This window comes from Symphalangus syndactylus, chromosome 24, assembly GCF_028878055.3.
Source record: "Symphalangus syndactylus isolate Jambi chromosome 24, NHGRI_mSymSyn1-v2.1_pri, whole genome shotgun sequence".
NCBI classification, from domain to species: domain Eukaryota; kingdom Metazoa; phylum Chordata; class Mammalia; order Primates; family Hylobatidae; genus Symphalangus; species Symphalangus syndactylus.
The window spans coordinates 57327011-57345105 of NC_072446.2; the positions used below are offsets into that span (position 1 = coordinate 57327011).

General features: G+C 46.1%; 1 protein-coding gene across 1 annotated transcript in view; it reads right to left on the reverse strand.

Annotated features, from left to right (window-relative positions):
- DTD1 (D-aminoacyl-tRNA deacylase 1) overlaps positions 1-18095 on the reverse strand; it is a 178541-nt gene that overhangs the window by 12293 nt on the left and 148153 nt on the right. Inside the window, exon 5 of the mRNA XM_055265321.2 lies at positions 9613-9784. Within this exon, the coding sequence (XP_055121296.1) occupies positions 9632-9784 (153 nt within the window). The 3' untranslated portion in view covers positions 9613-9631. The remainder of the gene's footprint in view (positions 1-9612; positions 9785-18095) is intronic.

Consider the following 18095-nt stretch of genomic DNA (forward strand, 5'->3'; position numbering starts at 1 on the left):
ATGGGGAAAAAATTGATGTTACCTGAAAGTAGTAGGAACAAACTTTGACAGCAATTGGCTTTTATTATTTGGCTTTAACTTATTCTCCCATCTATTATTTCTCATGTATATTGTACTTATTTTATTTATTTATATATATATATATATCAATGTCTTTTTTTTTTTTTTGAGACAGAGTCTTGCTTCATTGCCCAGGCTGGAGTGCAGTGGCGCGATCTCAGTCCACTGCAACCTCTGCCTCCTTGGTTCGAGCGATTCTCTTGTCTCAGCCTCCTGAGTAGCTAAGATTACAGGCGTACACTACCACACTTGGCTAATTTTTGTATTTTTTGTAGAGACGGGGTTTCACCATGTTGGGCAGGCTGATCTTGAACTCCTGACCTCAGGTGATCCACCCACCTCGGCCTTCCAAAGTGCTGGGATTACAGGCATGAGCCACCACACCCGGCCAATGTCAGTCTTATAGTACTTAAAGTGATTCAGATGACAGTATCAAAATCATAACTTGATCCCTATAGGTTGGTGCTGTTTAGTTGAATTTTCTGCAATGATAGAATAGCAGCCACTAGCTGTATGTAGCCAGTGAGCACTTGAAATATGGCTACTGTGACTCAGAAAGTGAATTTTAAATTTTATTTAATTTTAATTTACATCTAAATAGCCACATGCAGTTAGTAGCTACTGTATTAGATGGCATACTCTAAATTATTTGTAAGCCTGGCTCCGCACCTTAGCAATAGACAGAATCACTAATCATGGCCAGTTATTTTCTAATAAATAAGGTAATGGCCAATTTATTTTCTAATAAATAAGGTAATGGAGGTAGAAGCCTGGGCATAGAGAAAATCCAGCCCCACTACTGGTAAAGTAACATAACATGCTACTCTGCATCAGTGAGGAAGCAAACCAACCTCGTGGATAACAAAAAACCAGAATGACACTTAAGGTTTGGGAACAGTAACCTCCAGGTAAGAAGAAGAAGAATGGGGCAGAAAAAAAATATTTGAATAGATATTACCTAAAATGTCCCAAATGTACTGAAAGGCATACAGTTACAGATTCAAGGTCAGTGGACCCAAAAAGATCCCCAGAATCAGACTGGGGCTATGACACAGATGTTGGAATTATCAGACAGGGAACTTTTTAAAACTATGATTAATATGTTAAGGGCTCTAATGAAAAAGTAAACAATATGCAAGAACAGATGGGTAATGTAAGCAGAGAGATGGAAACTCCAAGAAAGAAACAAAAGGAAATAATAGAAATCAGAAACACTGTAACAGAAATGAAGAATGCCTTTGATGGGCTCATGAATAAACTGGACACAGCCAAGGAAGAATCAGTGAGCTCAAAGATAGGTCATTACAAACTTTCCCAACCAAAAACAAAGAGAAAAAGAATGGGAAAAAAAGAACAGACTATCCAAGACTGTAGAGCAATTGCAAAAGATGTACCATATATATAATTGGAATACCAAAAGGAGAAGAGAGAACAGAGAGGAAATTGTGAAAGAAGCTAGGGGTATTGAAGTATTAATGGCCAAGAACTTTCCAAACTTAATGACAGACATCAAATCACAGATCCAAGAAGCTCAGAAAATACCAAGCAAGAACCATACCTAGGCACGTCATATCCAAACTGCGGAAAACCAAAGACAAAATTTTGAAGAAGCTGGGGGCTGGGGGTGGGGTGAGAAGAACCCACCTTACCTATAGAGCAATAAGAACGAGAATTACAGGGGACTGCTCATAAGAAACTGCAAACAAGGAGAGAGAGGAATAAAAATTTAAGTATTGAAAATATTTAAATATTTCTTTCTCTCTCATGCCTTGGAAACTCAAAGCTGCTCCTCTAGGGCTGTGAGGCTCCTAGGGCTCTTTCTGTTTTTAAAGAAAGGCAAATTAAAAAAACAAAAACAAACAAAAAAACTACAAGTCTAGAAGTCTATACCAGCAAAATCATCCTTCAAAAACAAAGTAAAGGCCGGCCATGGTGGCTCACTCCTGTAATCCCAGCACTTTGGGAGGCTGAGGTGTGTGGATCACTTGCAGCCAGCAGTTCGAAAGCAACCTGGCCAACATGGCAGAACCCTATCTCTACAAAAAATACAAAAGATTAGCCAGGCATGTTGGTGCATGCCTTTAATCTCAGCTACTCGGGAGGCTGAGGCACAAGAATCGCTTGAACCTGGGAGGTGGAGGATGCAGTGAGCAGGGATTGCACCACTGCACTCCAGCCTGGGTGACAGAGTGAATGAGACTCCACCTCAAAAAAAAAAAAGACTATTTAAGGTAATGATAGTGACAATGTATTAGGCGAGGATCGCATATGTAAAGTGAAATGAATGATAGCAATGTCACTGGGAATACGCTGTTGTTATAAGGTGCCTGTTACAGGTGAAGTGGTAGAGTGTCATTCAAGGTGGACTTAGACTAGTTAAAAATGTATATTGTAAACTCCAGGGCAACCATTAAAAAAATTGTTTTAAGTTAAAAAAAGATAAAAACACTATCCAGAGACACAGCTAGTTTTATACCATGAAATACCAGCACATGGACGTGAGAATGTGGTATGAATGTTAATACAGGGAAGCAAAGTGAAGCTCGGAGAATGAAAGGAGTCCTACCTTACATGGCGAAAAGAACAGTGAAAAGGGATTGAATACCTTTTCAACAGAAAACACACACCCACACCCACACCCACACTCGGCTGCTCTAGCTCATTAGGAAGAAGTGTGCTTAGCCAGGACACATCTTACTATTCAGACAAAGGTCACATTGAAAAAGCAAACAGATGGCAGCTTCCAAAACACTTTCTTGTTTGGTTTCAGGTGTGTTGCCATTTGAGGACAGAAATGTGGGGTGCTGGTCAGGAGCACGCTCCTCTCACACCCTAATTACAGCAGCTAAGTCAATACTCAAATGAGGCAATACTTGACCCTGCAATCAAATCAGAAACCACATTCTTTTAGTGAGAGGTGGCCCTAGTGCCTTTAGCAGTGGCCGGAAAGGAGAAATAATAGAACTGCATCCTCATAGAAAACCTCAAATCCTCCCAGCAAGGTGAGAGAGCCTGAAGGATTGAGACAGAGGACAAAAACACAGTTAATTTTAGCAGTTTCATGTCCACTTGGTAAAATAAGAGCCACATTTGCAATGTGATAGAGAAATGTCAAGGCCATGGAAATGTCCTCTGAACCATGAAGGGTTTTGAATCATTTTCAAAGAAAAATATGCCCAAGATCATGCAGTTTCTCATTCAATTTTCTTTTTCCTTTTCTTTCTCTCTCGTGCCTTGGAAACTCAAAGCTGCTCCCCTTAGGGCCTGCCAGATTCCCTAGGGCTCTTTCTGTTTTTAAAGAAAAGCAAATGAAAAGTGCTACTCCCTTCATAGTGAGGGGGCTGCTGTTGTTCTGGGGAACAAAACAAATGTCAGGGTCACCTTCTGTCTGTCACCATTTAATCCAGCTCTCATAGATATCTGAATATTTGGTGGTGATTTTGTGGCCTACTGGGATGATAAATTTCATCAGAAGGGGCAACAAAATCCACAGGCAACAAAAAACCCCAAATATATCATTGGAATACCAGCTGTCACTTGGTTCTGGTCCCGTTTAGGATCTTCAAATCCAGGAACATGACTAAATTCTCGGAAGAAAGAGCACCCAGCCCCGCTCTGGTCCTCGGCTAGTTGTGGGAGGCTCTGAGGGACTCCTCCCTGCCTGGACATCTGTCCATGCCTGACACCGTTACTGCTGACCCTTAGGTAAAGAAGAACAACTGGATGCCTATGGTAAACCATCAATAAACGGTTTTCCTTGTGCGCTTTGTCCAAAACCCAGACAGTACCATATACATTGGTATAAACAAAATGTGGCCTGTCTTTTCATGGGCTGATCTAAACTTGTTCATGAGCCTCCATGCGCTGAGTAGCAATAGGGGGGTTCCTGAGCATACAGAGGCTCCATTTCACCTTAATGTCAAGAGTACTCTGGGTCCTCAGCGTCCTCTGTAGCAGGGTGGCTGATGCAGATCAGCACCTGGGCCCTGGCACTGCATCACTGAGGGACGGTGGGCTACTTGAAGTTTGGTGTCTCTTGCTCAGGAACCCAGGGCCCTCTCTGGCTGACCTGGCCTTGTCTCAGTTCTCACCAGCATATCTCACTCAGTCTCAGGTCTCATTAATGACGGACCCCTGCAAGTCTCATCCAGGAGGCCAGTGGAGGTCACAGCTGAGACCTGGAGGGACTGTCAGTGCTATGAAGAGCTGAGGCCATGACCCCCAACCTCCTAATGAAGCTGCCCCCTCATGGCCTCTGCAGCAGGCTCACCTCACCACTTCTATCCAGGACCCAGAGTCAGCCCACAGACCCAACACAGCTTTCCTCCACACCCTCCACCAGGCAGAGAACACCCTCTGGAGCCTTCCCCACCCCACGGCGACGCTGGGCAGCACTCTCACAGGCCCTGAGGCCTGACCATGTCTTGCCACCTCACTGGGCTGCAGCTGCCTCTTGGACCCCTGGAGCCACCTGCACTGCTCTCCCTCCAGAATCCCTGTGATGGCTTCCAGGTTTCCTGCAACCCAACCCCCATTCCCCCACTCCAAGGATCCCAGCCTGGAGCACAGCCAGAACATGCCAGGGGCCTTCAGCTTCCCCTCCATCTGTCCCTCTGCTCCTTCCCGCTGAGTCTCCTAACCTAAAGGCTGAGGCCAGCCAGGAACTTCCCTCCACTGCCCTCTTCCTCCTCTTTTGCCCGCCTCTTCCCAAGGGCCCCATGATGGCATGGCTGCAGTGAACTTGACTTATAGGGAAGGGGAAGGAAAAACACAACTGCCTCCTCCTTTCCAAACACTGCCCGTGGGGTCTGCTCCCCCTGCTGCCTCCCCTCTGTGGCTGGCCCTATTTGGGTGATTCACAATAGCACCACTGACCCCAAGTTCTATGCTACCTAATCTGCACTACTGTGAGAAAGAAATAAATATGTTTTTAAAATGTTGTTAACATGAGAGAAGCAAGAAGTAGATAGCTACGAGTCCATGAGAATTCCCCTCGTAAGCTTAGACATTGGGGAAAAACGTGAAATGTTCACACCCTCCTCCTGCTCTTCTTTTTATGTACTCAGTTTTCCTTCTATGAGCATGTTCTCCTGTACATTCTGTGACACACACAGTAACTGTCCCCTCATCTGCCCATGAGACCCTCGGGTGTTTTTCTTCCCCACAGAATTAGCAGAATTACTCCCAGGCTACCCAGGGGCCACAGAACACTAACATCCATGGTGTATTCTCTACAGGAATTACTGAGGCCAAATCTAAAGCAAATGGAAGTTTTTAAGTTGTTATGTTTTGCATGAATTTTTAAAGTAACAAAACTCAATACCCCATCATAGATTAAACCAAAGATTTTCAAAGCACTGATCAGATATAAAGCAAAAATCAAGACATTAAATTTATAAAATGTATTAGGTTAATGATACAACCCAGGAAGGAATCAGCTAGGTGGTATTTGAATTTTTTAAGCTGTTTTGAAAATACAAACCTCCAAGGCACATGTGGATTTGTATTTGTGTGTGTGTGTGTGTGTGTGTATGCGTGCCAGTGTGTTTAGCTTGATAATCTGGGTCTGGTTGCTGGGAGACAGGGGCTTGTATGTTACTCCCTCTCCCATTCGTTAAGTTCATGATGGGAGTCTCAACATTCAAGTTGTTTTTTTGTTTTGTTCGTTTGTTTGTTTGTTTTTGAGATGGAGTCTCGCTCTGTCGCCAGGCTGGAGTGCAGTAGTGCGATCTCCGCTCACTGCAACCTGCACCTCCTGGGTTCAAGAGATTCTCCTGCCTCAGCCTTCTGAGTAGCTAGGACTACAGGTGCGCATCACCATGCCCAGCTAATTTTTTTTTTTTTTTTGTATTTTTTGTAGAGACGGAGTTTCACCATATTGGCCAGATGGTCTCGATCTCTTGACCTCGTGATCCACCTGCCTCAGCCTCCCAAAGTGCTGGGATTACAGGCGTGAGCCACCATGCTCAGCCCAAGTTGTTTTGAACCTGTTGTTAAGGTCCCAATTCACTGCAGGAAAGGCTATTAAGTACAGTCTTCAACAGAACTGGAAGGAGAGACATGGGCCATGCCTGAGCATTAAGGCTGGGAGGCTGCCCTGAACCCCAAGAGTGGAAACTAGAGTGTCCAATCTGAGTTGCTTCTGGACCAAGTAACTACTAAAACTTGGCCTAACCAGTGACAGTCCCTGCACCTTTCATTCAAGGGACAGGAGCAGCGCTGGGATGCTCTGTCATGCTTCCCTGCGATCCAGGGAAGCCTGAGAAAACACAGAAACATGGCGGGGAGGGAACGTGCCTGCCCCCGCCCTGCCCAGGCTGCTGGGGCCAGTTCCAGGCACCATGACTTCTACCTGCCTGCTTCCACAAAGCACTGCTGAGGGAGATGAGTTTTCCTCCAAAAGAAGAAAAACCATAGAACTTATTCAGTGTCACCCAAAAGTTAGCAGGATGGAGATAAGACCTCGATGAGTTTCTGAATTACTGCTTGACCCATTTAACTAGCACAACTGAAAAAGAATCTTAAAGGGCCACTCTGTGCCCTGTCTTCACTTAGCACATTTCACCTCTTTGGATTAAGGATTGCTGGACAGATTATAAATCAGAAGCACCAGCAATATTTGTGATGCCAAAACTGACAACTAACAAAAGTGAATTATCATGAAGTTTTGGAGGGGGGGAGTGGAAGTTTTATGTGACGTCCCTTCCCTCCAAGGCACCCTTCAGTGTCCCATGCATACATGAGATACATAAGCCAGGGCTGGTCACCACAGTGCTGTTGTCTCCCTGCACAACACTAGCAGGAAAACACAATGATGAGGGAACAGTTAAGAGGACAACAGGACTCACTGTCCAGTCCCCCCACCAAAACCGTCTATGAACCAACAATCCACCCTTCCTGAGCTCTGCATTCTGTTCCTCTCATCTGTGTATCCATTTGGGAGCTGGTGCCACTGTGCCCAATTATTACTAATGTATCTTTTTTAAATTTTATTTTTAAGAGTCAGGGTCTCACTCTGTCGCCCAGGCTGGAGTGCAGTGCTGCAATCATGGCTCACTGCAGCCTCCAACTCCCAAACTCAAGCAATCCTCCCACCTCAGCTTTCTGGGTAGCTAGGATGATAGGCAAGCGCCACCACGCTCAGCTAATTTTTTTTTTTTTAAGAGATGGGGGTCTCACTATGTTGCCCACGCTGGTCTCAAACTCTTGGGTTCAAGTGATCCTCTCGCTTCAACCTCCCAAAGTGCTAGGATTACAGGTGTGAGCCACCACACCTGGCTTAATATATCTCACTTCCTGGTATTGTGGATCCTAAAAGCCATTTCATAGGTACACTTCTGACCCTTGCTCTCTTTCAGAAGAGAAAGAGAAGGCTGAAAACCACCTTCTGGATGTTCTTCTATCCTAATTTGGTGTCTCCTGGGTGAATGGTGTCTCCTGGGTGAATTCTGTCTCCTAACTTGGTTTTAACCACAGTCTGTGAGCTGAAGGCTCCAAACTGTATGTCCGAGACCTGGCTCCCCAGCTCTAAAGCCACAGACTCAACAGACCACTGGCATCACCATTGGCTGCCAACGGGCACCTCACACACAACACACCCAAAACAGGTACTGTCAGCAACCCCCATCTTCCTCCCTCATCCTTCTGGATGTCTCCTCTTCCAATCTAATCAGTCACCAAGTTGAAATGATTCTATTTCCTTTACAACTTTCAATCCCACTCTTTCCCCTCTGTTCCTACTATAATTTCTTCTCTGGATTTCTGCAATCACCTCCTAATGGGCCTATCTGCTTCCAGCCTCACTCCCAAAGCTGCTCGAGTGCTCTTTTTAAACTTTGTATCTGATTATGTCACTTGTACACTTAAAACCTTTCAGAGGTCCCTCCCGCCCCAGGATAAAATCCAAATTCCTCAGGGTTGCATACCAGACCCTATACAATCCAGACCTCCTATTTCTCTAACTTCAGAGATGCTCCCTGCCCTCCCACTCCACTTGGCACTCAACACTCCCACCCTTCTGCAATTTCCTCCATTCCCAAACTCTCCTGTCCTTGCCCCCCAACCTCCAGACAGCATTTGCACTGCTCTTCTCTTGGTTCAGGCAGCTCTCCCCTGCCCTTGCCCCTCATCTCCTTCCCCACTGCCACCTGTCCTTCCAGATCTGGTCCTAGGCCTCTGAGGGGCCTCCCCTGACCTCCCATCTCTACCCCACACCTGTTGACACTCCTGCCACACGCACCGTGCTGTAGGGTAACTGTTCCTATGCTTCTCCCCGAGCCTGTGACCTCCCCATGACAGGTCCTGGGTCCCTCAAATCTGCACCCAGTATTTGGCCCAGTGCTTGGCAAAATAAATGGGTTCCCTGGGGGGAGGAACTAGGCACAGTGCCATCAGATGGCCGCATCACATTTTCAAGGCCTCTGATGTTCAGGCAGGGAGGTGGACTCTGTGCTACAGTGAGCCACAATAAGAATAAAATGCCATTTTAGGAAAAGTAAACTGGCAGTGCCACACGGGGCACTGTGAAGGATTTCGGAACACGGGGCAGGTGGCAATGAGAAGAGGCCGCTGAGATGGCAGTGCCCTTTGCTAGAGTGGCTAAGAGCAGGAAGGGAGATGTGGGAGCACAGGTGGACTCTGCATCTGCATCTGGATTCTGCATCCGTGAGTGAGTGCTCTGCACAGGCAATCACAACAGCAGCTGTGGACTGGCACAGGCAGCCAGAGAAGGTGGCACAGGCAATCACAGCAGCAGCTGTGGACGGGCACAGGCAGCCAGAGAAGGTGGCACAGGCAATCACAGCAGCAGCTGTGGACAGGCACAGGCAGCCAGAGAAGGTGGCACAAGCAGGTTCCACCCCCAAGTGGGCACCCCAGGCCTGTGGTATGTTGCTCTCCTGCATCTCAATTAATAAAATACAATCTTATTTGCTAACTGATATAGTTTGGCTATGTCCCCACCCAAATCTCATCTTGAATTGTAGCTCCCATAATTCCCACGTGGGAACACACACATGGAAATTACGGGAATTACAATTCAAGATGAGGGACCTGGTGGGAGGTAACTGAATCACGGGGGCTGCTTCCCCCATACTGTTCTCTTGGTAGTGAACAAGTCTCACAAAAGCTGATGGTTTTATAAGGGGAAACCCCTTTCACTTGATTTTTTTTTTTTTTTTTTTTTTTTTTTTGAGATGGAGTCTTGCTCTGTCACCAGGCTGGAGAGCTTGACCCTTATACTCTCTTGCCTGCCACCACGTAAGAAGTGCCTTTCGCCTTCAACCATGATTGTGAGGCCTCCCCAGCCATGTGGAACTGCAAGTCCATTAAACCTCTTTATAAATTACTCAGTCTCAGGTATGTCTTTATCAGCAGCGTGAAAACGGACTAACACACTAACTTTTGTCTCCATCCTAGAAGGCAGCAGATTTAAGGAAGCTATGGATGAACACTGTGAAACGAATGAATTCGGCCTCAGCAGCTATTCCCTCCTATATTCATTGCTGCTTCCCCAAAATGTGGGAAGATGAAGCCAAGCAGGGAAACTCCTACCTGAATTCTGCCTCCTCAGCTACGGCTCCCGTTCAGAGGACACGTCGCCCTCAGCCCCACTGCTGGCACTGCGGTCTTCTTTTCGGGGAGTGTTTCTTTCCTTGCTTGATTCAGAAGGTCCCTTAGCTCTGGTCTTTTCTTTCCTCTGCTGCTGTTTTTCGAGCTTTGACAGCTGATTAAATAAAAATAAAAAAGAATATTTTACAAACACAAACACATGCCTGTGTATCCCACACACCAGTGACTTCCCAGGTGGGAACCATTGAAGTTTTTTCTGATAACCTGGCAGAGCACAGTGGTTCAGATATACCAAATTATACACAGAATGTTTCTCCAATAGGCACCTGAATCACTGAAACAAATCATTAGTCATAGGAGTAATCACTCTCAGACTTTTCCCCAACCATAATTCAACTTGGCACACAGTATGAGGGAGCGGTCATGCCACAGCCTTCTTCAACAGCCTTAGAAGAGCTCCATATATGAAGGCTTTTCATCTCTTACTTTTTTCTTTGATAGTTTTTTTTCTCATCAAGTTATCTTCTACTTGTTGTTTTCTTTTCTTTTCTTTTTTTTTTTTTTTTTTTTTTGAGACAGGGTCTCACTCTGTTGCCCAGGCTGAAGTATAGTGGTGCAATCATGGGTCACTGCAGCCTCAACCTCCTGGGTTCAAGTGATCCTCCCACCTCAACCTCCCAAGTATCTGCGACCACAGGTGCATGCCAATTTTTCTGTAGAAACAGAGTTTCATCATGTTGCCCAAGCTGTTCTTGAACTCCTGGACTCAAGCAACCCACCCACCTCGGCCTCCCAAAGTGTTATGATTACAGGTGTGAGACACCATGCCACACCTTGTGTTTTCTAAAGAATGTTCAGAACACGTTACTCTTTGCTGAAGAGTACAGAGAAGGCTGTGAAACAAAGTGCATTAAGCACACTGAACACCGTCTCAGTTACCAGTTGATTTGAGACTGAAGGCTGACTCGCCTGCAGGCTGCATGGTGGCAACACTCAGGACGCTGGCCACTAGAGCCTTCTCAGGCTCCCACCAGGCCAGCAGGGGACATGCCCCTGATGTCTCACTCAAATGGAACCTGGGCCCACTTCTTCCCTGAATAGTTCTTCAAAGAAAGCATCAGCTAGATGGCTGAAAGAAGCTTCCATCATCTAACACTGAGCAGCAGCCCAGCCACTACAGGAAGGCCTGCTGAGAAACCCAGCAGAGAAGACTGGCCAAGTTTTGAACCACGGAATGTTCTTAGACCAAAAAACACAAGAGACAGCAATACCCAGTTTTATCTCCCTCCCAGACTAAGTCTGTGAACTTTTTCTAGTTTACATAAAAAGAAGGAAACTTATTGAAGGGCTGGCTTCTCCCTGCTGGTCCCTGCCCCACATCCAAGACACAAAGACAAGTCACTTCCCCCAATCTGCCAGATCATTTCTTCCACTATGAACAGACTTTGAGTTAACCCTTCGAGAGATGAACAACCAACCAGTAACTCTCAATTGGGTCCAGGAAATCAAATTTATTAATAATTGACTTATAGTAGTGGTCCCCAACATTTTTGGCACCAGGGACCGGTTTTATAGAAGATAATTTTTCTGTGAGATGGGGGGACAGAAGAGGGGATGGTTTCAGGATGAAACTGTTCCATCTCAGAGCATCAGACATTAGTGAGATTCTCATAAGAAGCGTGCAACCTAGATCCCTCGCATGCACAGTTCACAATGGGGTTCCCGCTCCTGTGAGAATCTAAGGCCACTGCTGATCCGACAGAAGGTGGAGCTCAGGTGGTAATGCTCGCTCACAGGCTGCTCACCTCCTGCTGTGCGGACTGGTTCCTAACAGGCCACAGGGATTAGTACCAGTCCCTGGCCTGGAGGTTCAGGACCCCTGGTTTATTCTTTCCTGCTCCCCATTTACCTGAAAAGCTGTAGAATACAGCTAAGTTTGGTTAATATACTAATTAGATTTTGTGAATGAAGACATCACTTCACCTTTGACTCAGCAACTCTCTTCCGAAAACTCCCCTGGACAAATTTCCACTTGTGTGCACAGTGGAGGCTTCTAAGAACATCCACTGTAGTGTCATTTGTATTTGCAAAAACCTAGAAACAACCCAAATGTCCATCAACATTAAGAGGACAGATACATGTAATGTGATCTGGTCCCCTAAAGAAATACTGTACAGCAGATCTACATATATCAAAATAGCCAAGTCTTGGTCAGAGGCGGTGGCTCATGCCTGTAATAGCGGCACTTTAGGAGGCCAAGGTGGGTGACTGCTTGAGCTCAGAAGTTTGAGACCAGCCTGGACAACATAGAGAGACCCTGTCTGTACAAAAAAAAAAAAAAAAGTTAGCCAGGTGTGGTGGCACATGCCTGTAGTCCAAGCTACTGGGGAGGCTGAGACGGGAGGATCACTTGAGCCCAGGAAGCAGAGGTTACAGTAAGTCGAGATCATGTCACTGCACTCCAGCCTGGGTGACAGAGGAAGACTCTGTCTCAAAAAAAAATAGAGAAATCTTGAAAATCATGTTATACAAAACAAATTTAGCTTCAGAAGGCTATATACAGTAGGATTCCACTAACACAAAATAATACTCTATATTGCTAATGAGCTCATGCAAATACAGTATGGCCTGGAAGAATACACGCCAACTTCAATACACTAGTTAACATGGAGGGGAAAGAGGGTAATGGGATCTTAGTGGAATGAATATATACAGGCTTCAACTGTAACTGTCAAAAAAACCAGATCTAGAGCAGAGTTACTAATCAGTGCAGTCTACAAAATGCACGTGACACCTGGGCCAGCAACAGTAAGATGCTCGTGTCAGAATGTAAATCAACACACAGCTTCCTTCATCAGCAAAGTATTGTGAGAGATTTCTTCTCAACTGTGAGCTCTGTGGTGTGGCTGACTTCATTCTGGCCCAAAATGAAGGTTGCAGTGAGCAGAGATCACGCCACTGCACTCCAGCCTGGGTGACAGTGAGTGTGCATACACACATACACACATATATAAATACTCATGCGCAGGTCCAAGTTAGATGCTGAGAAGGTACAATTTTAGTTTTAAAAAGTAAGATGCCCTCTCAGTTTTGTTCTTTGTTTCGCCACGGCCTGGTAACAAACAGTTCATGTAGCAGCACTTTAAGTAGGAATGAATGATCTGGAGCAAAGATGACAAAAAGCTAGCATTTTTAAAATCTGGGAAATGGCCACACAGAGCTGCTTGTTACATAGTTCTTTGTAGTATTATTTTTCCATGGAAAAATATTTTTCTCTTGACTATTCTGCCACAGGTTAGGAGGAATTTCCTTCATCTAAAATAACAGGCTTCTTTCCTTTCGTCTCTCTTCTGGTGTTAAAATACTCTTCCTTTGATGAAATGATAAGGACAGTATACAGGACTCCTTCTGTCTCATTCCCTTTCTTGCAAACTGATTTTGGGTTTTTGCAATGTGGATATACCCATTACTACTAAGCTATACACTTAAAATGGTTAAGACGGTAAGTTTTATGTGTATTTTACAATAATTTAAAAAATTAAGCAATATTGGAAATCATAAGTTAGCAATCCATGCTAGACTCCCCAATTTTTGTTTTCTATATTCCTGATTCATGAAATCCAAATATCTTGGAATTGGTGTTCTGCAGTAAATTGTGGTAAGCTGCCTTCTGCTGCCAGCAATTTACATTTTATATTTGCATCCATGTGTTCATACTTGTATGTCTTACTTGTGTGTAGATGCATACACATATATACACACATATAAATACTCATGAACATGTCCAAATTAGATGCTGAGAAAGTACAATTTTTAAAAAGCAAGATGCCCTCTCAGTTTTGTTTCTCATCTTCAGAGATAAAAAAAAAAAAAAACCATAAAATGTGAATATCAACAGTCACAAAACTAAATAAACCTCCCCCCCTGCTAAGACGTAATCGCATGCAAAGGCCTCTTTGTGACCCGGCCTGTTCTTCACTTTGTACTCTTTTATGCTATTGAGAACCAGATCCAGAGAGGATGATGGGGAGTAACCCCAATTAGCATAGCCTTCTGGAGGCTTCTCAGCTCCTCGTAGTGTCATTCGACTCTGTGCTGAGGCAGAGGCACAGACACCACAGATGCAGAAACGTCCATCTGACCTTCCCCTCCAACCCCATCCCCTCCCACCGACAGCCAGCTTTTAAATCACATGTGATAACTATTTAAATGACAGGCACAGCCCACATTTCTGCCAGTGATGTAATGCTGACTCTCTTACAGTATTTATCTTAAAACAACCCAACCACATATGGCTCCATGCCGCAAACTCAAGTTCTCTGTGAGAACATTGCGAACTAACCTAATAATTTTAAGCCTTTTCTGGGAAAACTTGGAATCCAATGCAGCCAAAATGTGGAATTTACATCTCAAGGCAAGAAAGCATCTGGATTTTTTTTTTTTTAAGGAAACAAATGAGAAAAAAGAAGAAGAAAAGAAATCAGTACTGCATATGAGCTCAAGCAAAATGTCAACAGCTTTCAAATTAAGAGGAGATGCATGTCAGGGAGAATATAAACCACTACAGGTCTGTGAACATACAATCTACAAACACTGAAATAGAGTACTTCTGGGTTTTTGTCTGTTTGCTTGTTTTTAATCAACCAGCAAGAGAGCCCACATTGTAAGGGAGACACTGTCCAAACCATGCTGGCTTTAGCGCCTTAGAGAGAAACCCCAGCCTTCCAAAAGCTGCCCTGGACACACAGACGCCACCAGGGACCAGGTGGTGGTCCTGTGGTCAGCCTGCACCTCTCACAGTGAAGCTTGGGAACACGTGTGCCAAAAGAGGGAGGACTGGAATATGCAGATCCAGACTCACCCAATTCATGATTAAATCCACTGAAAACATAAGGGATTTTCTTTTTAATTAAGATGCCCAAGCTCTAATTGCACAATCTAAGAATGAACTAGTTGAACATTGATCTTATAATGCCTGATTTCAGGGCCTGCAAACTTAAATGCCTTGAGAGACCAGCCACGAAGCAAAATGAGTTAAGTGGCCAAGAGTAAGACAATATGGCAGGGTGGAGCCTGAGGCCACACTGCAGAGGACAAGCGCCACCTAAGAACATTTGCACTTTCTTTTCAAACGTGTATCTGGACCATAATGTTGATGGGGTGCATATGTGTCACCTGTTAGGGATCCCCACTTAGCATTTCCACCTATGTGACCTTGTTTGCTCTTAATAACCTGATAGCAGTTGAATGATCATCAATGTCCCACAGAGAAGCCACTGCCAGCTGCCTACACCGCAGCTACTCATCTTCCCGGCCCCTTCCTCCCTCCCTGCTGGCAGGAGCCTCCTACTTCAGAGGTGGCAATGTCTGGTTCTCCTGTCACATGGCATGTGACACAAACCACAGCCAACAGGATCTGAGGGGACTGCAGAGGGTCTTCGGAAAAAGGCTTCCCTCCCTAATAAACACAGGTGCGAGGAAACACTGCCTTCCTTCCTATCCTTGGCCATAGTCAGGCGAGGAAATGGAGCTTCGGAATGGTGCAGCTCTCAAAATGAGGAGGGGACATCCAGAAGTGCACAGAAATCTCTGGAGAGCCCCGGCAGGGTTGAGCCAGCTGAACCAGCTTTCCCCTTAGGGGAGGCAACCAGGCTCCTTACTGTTTAAGCCACCCTCACGTTATAAGCCACCCTCATGTAGGTTTGTGGCACTTGCAGTTGAAAGCAAAATCTTTCACCACACGCCCATGGACATAAACAAGACACCGATGCCCAGCAAGGTCATGTGACTTGCTTAAGGTTTTGCAGCCTGCTAGTGGCTGAGGGGGACCACACCCAGGCCTCCAGACGCCAAATCCCACATTCTTCCCAGGGAGCCACATGACCTCTCTTGCTTAATCTATTAACTTCACTTAGCAGGTAACTGTTGGGCACTGACTATACCTATTCTAGGTGCCAAGGACACAGCAGAAAACCAAGCAGAGCCCTGCCTTCCTGAGGCTGACTGTCCACTGGAAAAATAATTGGCAATCCCCACTCACACGAAGCCAGGCCTGCTCTAAGCCCTTGATGTGTATTAGGGGTAAAGCAGAGGAACCTGGGGGTGCTTCCAGCCCCCACCATTCTGCTGTTGTCCTCTGTAGCCGCACACTTGTCTTCATGGGTAGAAAGCATACAGGGACCTCAAGGCCATCTCCATTTGCCAAAGTAAAGAGAAACTGGTCCTAACCTTGGTCCAGCTCCTTGGTGGTTTAGCAACAAGCTGCTGCAGGACTCAATTCGTCCATCCTTTTCTGTCACAAAGTCTGGAGAAGTCAGAGGATCAAATACAATTACCGGCAACAGTTTAACTCAATCAGTAATAAGGCTGGCTAAGAGCAGAGTGGGGAAGCCTCAGAAGTGACACGAGCCTAGTGTTGGCTCTCTGATGTCCCTGGCACTTGGCCTCAGGAAAGGGCCCTGTGTGCCTGTCAGTGGCAGTGGGAGAAGCGGATCAGAGTGAGGGAGCAGTCTGACCCAGGCCCACCTGCTGACCCAAGGCAGCCCAAGGCAGGGGAAGCCCTGCAAATGGGACATGGACACTCAGGACCAAGCCCTCACGTGACGGCCTAAGAATGCAGTCAGCATCCGCACATCCTAGTGGGGTCACTGGGTGGCCAAAGTATGGGGGGGTCTCCAGGGCAGGCAAGCCCCAAGTTTGGGGAGGGCCAACAGAAGCCGTGCTGGGAGTGGGAGTCAGGTCCTGGTTGGGGGTGAGAAGGCAGGGGCACTCCAGGGACTGGCATCACCCAAGTGTCTACTCCTCACTCCCAGGCACACTGTGGCAGATGGCACATGGCAGGGCAGTGTGTCTGGGCAGAAAACAACACACAGAGATGACTGAAGACAAGGATGTTAGGGCCACACAGGCAAAGGCAGAAGAACAGAGGCCCAGATGAGAGTGGGGTGACAGGAGGGAAAGGCCGAGTGAGGGGCACCCTAGGCAGAACTGAAGCATTCTTGTCGGGAGTGGCAGAGGAGTCAAGGCAACACCAGTGAAAATCATCATCAAAGACTTCAGACAGGACCGGCACGGCAAGGCAGCATGGCAGGCTGGGACACAGGCATTGGGCAGGAGCCCGAGCCCCTCATTAGATGAGACGGACACAGTGATGTGGCTCGTGTGCTGTGGCACATGCAGGCCACAGATGAATGACTGAAGAAATGAAGGGACAGGACAGGTTTTGTCTGCAAGATCAGGCCAGGCAATAGCCTCAGAAGGCACAGAGGCTCAAGCTTTTATGCCAGCTGAGTAGGAAAACTGAACAGCTCTTCACCAGCACTCAGCGGGCACGGGTGTTGGCAATGGCAGGTGAGGGGCCTGCCTTCGGGGTTGGGGTATCTGTCTCTTAAGCAGGCAGCAGGCCACTGGGAAGAGAAAAACAGAGGCTGTTGGACAGCCAGTCAAGGTCTGTTTTTCTGTACATGATATGCCCAGGGCAAGGAGAGGGGATGTCTGCAAGGTGCACACGCCCTGAGACGTGCAAAGCACCAGATCAACAGGGAATTGTGATCTGCCTCTGTTCCTTCACACACATAGCATCACTCCTGAAGCACCTTTAAAGACAGATCCCTTCACACTGTGGGATGATCCAGGGTGACGATGACACAGAACATGAAATGAATAAGGAAGTTCAGGCTCCCATGGACACTAATGAGGCAGAGGGTGCATCTTTGTGAATAAATTGGAGAGCTGAGCACTTTGTGTCCAGTTGGACTCTAGGCCACCTGAAGATTCCACTCACTCCAGGGGAAAATCAGACAAGGTGTGCTGCCTGCAACCAGCAGCACTCACCTAGGCTTGAAGGATTAAAACCTAGCCCACAGGAACATGATGTCTGCTGTTGCCATCACCCCCATATCTCTCTCAGGAACACCCAAGTTTACCAGGCCATTAAGCACTAGATTTAGCTATGAAGGGGTTCTAGAAAACCAATTTATGGGCAAGTCCTTTCAGAACACAGGTGCCCGGAAATCCCTGATAGGAAGGATTACTCTAGAGTATGGATGTCCAACCTTTTGACTTCCCTGGGCCACATTGGAAGAAGAATTGTCTTGGGTCACACATAAGATACACTTACACTAATGACAGTTGATGAACTACTAAAAAAAAAAAAAAAAAAAAAAGAGTCTGTGCATAATTTTCATGATATCTGCCACCACAGAGAAGCAAAAAAGTCCTTACATCCAAAGGGTTGGACAATGGTGCTCTAGAGTGAGATGGTGATGGTGTCTTAAACTTACTTCCAACATGATTTTGGGGAATGATGGTGAAAAATTACAGCTTCTCATAGACGTCCTAGTTCACTTTTGTGATAAGTCTCACAAAACTCAACTCAAGACTTATTCTTTGTCTTGAGTCTACAATTTACAAAAAGAGCACCTCCATCCTCAAACGGCTCATGCACATAGCTTGAAATCTTAAGC